We start from the raw sequence: 7,478 nt of genomic DNA, 5'->3' as shown, positions 1-7,478 counted from the left end.
AAAACAATTCGATCCTGAGATCTACGTCGAATTGTCCAGTGGTCCTTCGACAAAACAACATCAAAAGGGCGTTAATTGGATTGGAGCTTCGAAGGAGACGACCCTTAGCGACCTGAATAGCTGTTCCCCAGTTCCGTACAAGATCGACGATCGAATTGTGAAGTGTGGAGAAAAGAAAATATAAAGGCACCGAAATTAGAAGTAGAAGCCTTCGAGAACCTTTGAGCACCAGAGAACCTGAGTAGCAGTCCTTAAGTCTGCGGTTCCAGCTGTTTGGAGGTGAAAAATCTAGCGGCATCCAGAGATCCAGCTCACCAGTTCCAGTTGCAGTTCTAAGAAAGAAGCAGCGCAGCAGATTCCAGGCCCACCCGGTGACATACAAGTGAACGTCGGGATAAAACTGTAAGTTTTTGAATATTTATTATCATTTAGGGCAGTGCATTTTTTTTTATAAAGTAAAAAATTTATTAAAGAAACTTAAGCATCGAATTTTACAAATTTTTATTGAAATATTTATTCTGTATACTGTATATCTATTTACTTAAAATATTTACTGGCAATAATTTGTCTAATTCAAATCTAACAGTTGATTATTTGGATATTAAGTATATTTGGTAATTTTGATTCTTATAATTTGAAACTTTTAAAACATTTGATTTTCTACACATATATAAAATCTGGACATACTGACACATTTAATAAATCAAGTTATTTTTATACTACAATCTTGCGTTTATTCAACTCCATATATATTTATGTCGCACATGCATTTTTTTTTATAAAGAATTATATTATTTCTCGGGTTTAAAAGTGAAATTATTTCATTGTACAAATCAGCATTTTTTGAGGTCGTTGGTTTATTATTGAGAAAGGTTTTTTGTGCTGAGACATTATTTTGAATATAGGTCAAGTTTATATTTAAGACATGAAGACATTATACGCAGAACAAGAAAAACTTGGACAGGAAATTGCAAAAATCTTGACTAATATTAAAAAACTGAACAAAGAAAAGCGTACTACAGAATATTTAAACATAAGGCGGCAGACAGTTGAAGAATTGTGGAATGACTTTGCGGAACAACATAATGAAATTGTAGGAAAAGGTTCAAAAGATGATAAATATTTTACATCTAACTATTACGAACAAGTACAGAAAAAATATGAAGAAACGAAAAAGGCTTTAGAGGAGTTTATTAAAAATTCATACAAGTCTTCGATAAAAATTAGAGAAGTAAAAATTAGAATGGGAAAACTTCATAATTTATTGGAAGACGACGAAAACAATGAAGATATACAAGATGATTTAAAAGAAGAGGTACAAAAAATAGATGCTTTAATAATGGAAATAACTGTGGAAAATGAACAGGATGCACTAGAAGCTGAAATAGAAAGATTTTATACAATGAAAAGAAGGGTGCGGTCGATTATCAAAGTAAATAAGAGAGTGGTGGCGGAAGGATGCAAGAAAGAAAAAATAATACTCCCTCAGGCAAAGTTGCCCTCTTTTGAAGGAAGATACGAGGCTTGGGGAACATTCTTTGATATTTTTAAACAATTGATACATGAGAATAATCAACTATCAAATGTGGAAAAAATGCAGTATCTGAAGACAAGCCTCCGAGGAGAAGCAAGTAGAATAATACAACATTTAAACACAACAGAAGCAAACTACAGTGCTGCGTGGAAAATGTTGCAAGATCGGTACGATAATCCGAGGATGAATCTATTTATATTAATAGACAAGATACTTCAGGCTGCGGAGATAAAAGAAGCGTCAGCAAAGGCGCTTAAAAAATTACATGATACTATCCACGAATGCTTAGAAGCGATTAGTGGACTAGGTATAATGACAGAGTCCTGGAGTCCTCTTATAGCAAGGATAAGCATGTTAAAGTGGGACACAGAAACCAGGAGATTATATGAAACGTCAATCCAAAACAGTAGGGACATTCCGACATATAAGTCAACACAGGAATTCCTACAAAGAAGATTCCAGACATTGGAGATGTTGGAAAAAGAAAGGAAAAGGACAGATCACAAACAACAGGCAAAGAAGAAGATAACCTGTGTGGTATGTCATGAAGAACATAAACTGTTCAAATGTCCAAAGTTTCTAAGTCTACAAGTACGTGAAAGAAACAAAATAGTAAAGGAAAAGCAATGGTGCGGTAGATGCCTACTACATAAAAAAGAAGTACCATGTTATTCCACTTATAGATGTGCAGAATGTAATGGACAGCATAGCTCATTACTACACATGTCAGATGGTCAGTATGATAACAGAAGGAATTCTGAAAACAGAAGGCCACAAAATAGACCCAATACTAGTGGGTCAGATGGTCAGTATGATAACAGAAGGAATTCTGAAAACAGAAGGCCACAGAATAGACCCAATTCTAGTGGGTCAGAAGGTCAGTATGATAACAGAAGGAATTCTGAAAACAGAAGGCCAAAAAATAGACCCACTTCTAGTGGGACCAGAGATGACAACAGTTACGACGGATCGTCAAGGAGACAAGAGAATACTGTGAGCTGTTTAAGTCATCAGAATGAAGAAGTGCTACTTGCAACGGCATTAGTACGAGTAAGAGACTCAAAAGGAAGCTCACAATTGATGAGAGCATTGATTGACCAAGGCTCGCAGTCATCATTCATTACGGAGCAGGCCGCTACAAGTCTCGGAATAAAAAGAAAGGCTGTCCACGCTCAGATATCTGGAATTGGCAATGAAGACCAAAGGACGTCGAAATGGAGCGTGACAGTAAACTTAGAGGCGCATTTCAAAAATGAATTTGAAATGAAGACCGAAGCTCTTGTGCTACAAAAAATAACAAAGAATCTACCGGAAAAGGAGATACAAATAAAAGAAAGGAACCCTAGGAACTTAGTCCTGGCTGATCCAAATTTTAATGAAACAGGCCCGATAGATATACTATTAGGAGCCAAAGCATATAGTTTGATTTTACTTGACGGAGTAGATCGAACAAAGAATGGTTTGCTCGCCCAAAATACAAAATTGGGTTGGATAATGTCAGGGGTAGCACAGCAAGAGCATATCCCGCAGATGCAAGTACTCAGTATGTTCTGTAGGAGACAGATGACTAGATATTCGGAAGTACCTAAAAATAAAGCCATAGAGCAAACTATAGATATTAAAAAAGAGTTGAAATTGGTTGAAACAAATAACAATGAAATAAAATCAGCTAATAGCAAAATAGAAGCTTCTGTAGTCGAGCTTGATTTCAAGGAATTAGAGCCAACCCAAACTGCAAAAGAAACTAATTTCGATTCGGGAAGAAAGACAACCGAGGGAAAGGATTCTAAATCGTTTATACTTGAGGAAGAAAATTCCAAGACAATAAATGAAAGGGTTGATGATTTAATGACTCAATCCCATAAAGATGTTCAAAAAATTTCTGATATCGAGGGTACAGACCAAAATAAAACTAGAATAGTTGTACAAGAGACAGAAAGTATTAAAATTGACTCAAAGGAAATAGAACAGCTTAATAAAAGTATAGAAAATACAGAATGTTCGAGAGCTGTTGAAAATAAAGATGCCAAGAATCATGTAATGCAGTTAGAACAAGTTAATAATAATATAGAAGATGGAAAAATTTATATAAACAGTACCGAAGAAATTGATTTGAAAGAGATAGAAGTAAATGTCCACATGCCAAGTGATGGTATGACGGAAAATTTGAATTTTGAAAAGTTAAATACAATTTGTAGTGCACAGCAAAATGTCTTGCACACTGAAAATTTTCAAAGAGAAATTACCATAACAGTAAACGATACTGGATTTACAGAGAAACATAAAACTAACAAGGTTAAATTGGCAGAACAACAAATAAATACAATAATTTCAAATGCATTTTTTAATAAATGTGATAATATTCGAGGTAAAATAGAATATGCTGTTAACTTACATGAACCAGGAAGGTTTCAAATAAAATTAGTTGAAAAGTTAGCAGAATCTAAAAATAAAATTATAAAAATGAAACCGATGAATGTTGAACTTGCTGAGGAAGGAATATTTTCTAAGACTTTAAATGTAATAGAATCTTTTACCAGAGTCCTACATTTCGAAATAATATAAACGGAAAAATAAGTAAAAGCCTGATATACAAGTTAAAACAAATAGTCAGAGAGCCAAACGCACAAAATACAAATTATAGAGTATGTATTAGGTGGGAAAAAATTATTCGTTATAAGTATAATATATTTAGTATTTTTAACATTTTCAAACGGTCAAATGCAGACCTGAAAAGGAGGAAAAAGTCAGCACGTATGCATATAGTCAGAAAATTTTTAAAATTTGCCACAGCTCTTCCATTGTCGGTAAAAGATGGCGTTGCTTTCTCGTTGTTGGTCCCAAGGAATCTGCTTGCAGCAGATTTCATAAAAGCCGATCAACATATTCGATCATAATGTAACTATTCGGGGAGATGAGTTCCTCGATGAGAGTTTGAAAAAACACAGCATCACAACCAAATTTAACTAACACTTTAAAACCGTTTCATCTAGAACAGTTTCACTTAAATAGATTAGATTTGAATTAAACAGATTAGCTGAATAGTAAATTCTAAATATTCAAGTTATAGGTAGCACTGCTCGGGTGAGATAATAATTCAAAAACCGAGTGAATAAGTGTTAGGATTATTGTTATATGAATATTATTTTATATTATAATGTGTTTAAACATTTTCTATTGGTCGTCTCTTTCTTTTAAGTGGCCAATATGTTCAATCTCAAATTAGTCCCTTAATTTGTAATCTCACATTTTTCCTAACTTCCTAAACTTTTATAGTTTCACCATGTATAATTGAAACATTGGGAAACATCGAGTAATATTTTAATAATTAGAGTCCATTCAACCTGCAAACTTAGTAAATTGCCAAATAATGTATTTTCCAATTGAACTTTAAGTTTTGCAATAGCTTCCTTTAAACTGTAGTTGCAACCTTTCAAAACGCAGGGTCCGTAGTTCGGTTGTCATGCAACTTATTGATGAATTGCATATTTTGACGAGATTATAAATTTACCAAGGGGACTATTTTGGGTGCAGTCTAATTGAAATAGTTACCTCGTTAACAAGTGCGTAAGTCGTTGTTAGAAGTTACGCCGAGTGTAATTATTATCAGTAGCTGTCATTAAAGGCAGTCTATCATAGAAAGTTACCTGAACATCATCTATAGTGTAATTACATAGCTGTCAATAAAACCATATTTTTACTCCACACTCAAACATTTATTTACCATCGTCGATCGAGAAGAAGCGGAAAAAGGGGCATTACAAAACAATTCGATCCTGAGATCTACGTCGAATTGTCCACAGATAATGCAAAAATTAAGATAATTTTAAAATGTTTGCTACCTTTTTACCATGCCCAATTGGCACTTGTTGATATAGACACTATCGAAGACCTGACAGATAAGTGTAAACGGTTAGAGGAAACTCTATCCTGGTCTTTTCATCCTCCTACAACACCTAATTCTGGTGCTGGATTTAACTCTTACTCCTCGAGAAATCGTTCTTGGCAATCTAGACCCCATACACCGAATGTGTCTGTGACTACTTATTCTTTGTCTTGCTGGAATTGTCAGGTTGTTGGTCACGCATTTCGGGATTGTACCAGACCCCAAACACGGATTTTCTGCCACGGTTGTGGTAGAGAAAATACGCTTAAACGTAACTGTTTTAAGTGTTCGGGAAACGAGCATGCAGAGGCTCGTACCCTGAGCGTTCCTCAAACAGCAGCCCCATCAGGGAACATGACCGCAGCTGTAGACGAAGCTTCAGGTCCAATACCCGCCAGCAGCTCGAACACCTCTCAGGAAGGAAGAAACACTTCCAACCGGAGACCAGCACGCAAACCGAAATCAGGGAAAAAGTAATTGTTAGTAACACTTCAGTTGACTCGTGCGGTTCGCTTGATCGTAGATTATCCCCTCCAGTCTTAAACTGGAATTTTAGTAATAAGCATAATCAAGACGAGGAGACAGTTCCAAATTCTATACCAGGTTGTACGTTTGTAAATAATAATAATATGTCTATGTTAATACCAGATAATTTTGAAAATAAATCAGAGATTTTGGATTTTGATATAAATTCGTTATTAGTTAGGAAACATAATGATAACCGACCTTATCTTGAAATTGAAATTTTAGGACAATCTTGTTTAGCTCTATTAGATAGTGGCTCGAACATTTCTCTAATAGGTTCGTATTCGCTGAAATTATTAGAAAATACTGATATTAATGTTATGCCTATTTCTTCTTTACAAGTCTCTACTGCGGATGGTGCTATCCAGTCAATTACAGGTAAATTTGACACAGAAATCGTAGTTGCCAATATTCGGAAAATGGTTACATTTTATGTTATACCTTCAGTTAAAAATTCTATAATTCTTGGCATGGATTTCTTGAATGCATTTAATAGTACACTAAATTGCTCAGATTTTTCGTTGTTTATATCTTCCTTTAATGTCGCAACTGTAAGTGCCATTCGTGAGTTTTCTAGTTTGTCTAGCTTAGAACAAAACCAGTTAGAGAATATTATCTCTAAATTTTCTTCTATCTCTTCCAAAGATAGATTAGGCCGTACACATTTAATATCTCATACTATCGAAGTGAACACTTCAACTCCGTTTAGACAATATCAATATCCCATACCTCAGGCATGGCAAGCAGATTTAGGTAAAGAAATTGATTCGATGCTCTCTCTAAACATTATCGAACAGTCAAATTCTTCGTATTGTTCGCCGTTATGGATGACAAAGAAGAAGGATGGATCATTCCGAGTATGCTTTGATGGTCGCAAACTTAATAGTATCACTACTAATCGAGATGCTTATCCCATACCTCGGATAGATATAATTCTGAGCAAACTTCAGAATGCCAAATATATCTCTTCGATCGATTTATCCAAAGCTTTCTTACAAATTCCGTTAAGCGAAGAGAGTAAGAAGTATACTGCTTTCGCTGTCAGTGGTAAAGGGTTATTTCAATTTGTCACAATGCCTTTCGGTCTAGTTTCAGCTCCGCAAACAATGTGTCGTTTAATGGACTTGGTTATTGGTCCCCAACTCGAACCATTCGTATTCTATTATTTAGATGACATCATAGTTGTTACTCCTGATTTTTCTTCACATATTGAAATATTGGAGAAATTATTTTCACGCCTTAAAGAGGCTAATCTCACTGTTAATTTAGAGAAATGTAATTTTTGTCGTCCTAATTTGAAATTTCTAGGATATGTTGTTGATCATCAAGGTTTGAGAACAGACCCTGATAAAGTAACCGCTATTAAGGACTTCCCCATTCCTAAAACTACTACACAACTACGTAGGATCTTGGGCATGTGTGGATACTATCGTCGATTTGTGCCTTCTTATTCTACTTTATTATCACCTCTTACTGACCTCCTTAAGAATAGGAAAAAGGGCCAGACTATCACCTGGACTCCTGAAGCCGACG

The 7,478-nt window shown here is 35.0% G+C and overlaps 1 protein-coding gene across 1 annotated transcript; it reads left to right on the top strand.

Annotated features, from left to right (window-relative positions):
- The first annotated feature begins 925 nt into the window (after positions 1–925).
- LOC126880804 (uncharacterized) lies at positions 926–5,897 on the top strand. The gene is made up of 3 exons (XM_050644866.1): positions 926–2,527; positions 3,098–3,686; positions 5,413–5,897. The coding sequence occupies exons 1-3, from the start codon at positions 926–928 to the stop codon at positions 5,895–5,897; spliced, it is 2,676 nt and encodes an 891-aa protein (XP_050500823.1).
- Positions 5,898–7,478: the final 1,581 nt, after the last annotated feature.

This window comes from Diabrotica virgifera, chromosome 2 (assembly GCF_917563875.1).
Source record: "Diabrotica virgifera virgifera chromosome 2, PGI_DIABVI_V3a".
Classification (NCBI taxonomy): Eukaryota; Metazoa; Arthropoda; class Insecta; order Coleoptera; family Chrysomelidae; genus Diabrotica; species Diabrotica virgifera.
Note: the sequence above shows the minus strand (reverse complement) of the source record. Positions and strands in the feature narration are given on the sequence as shown.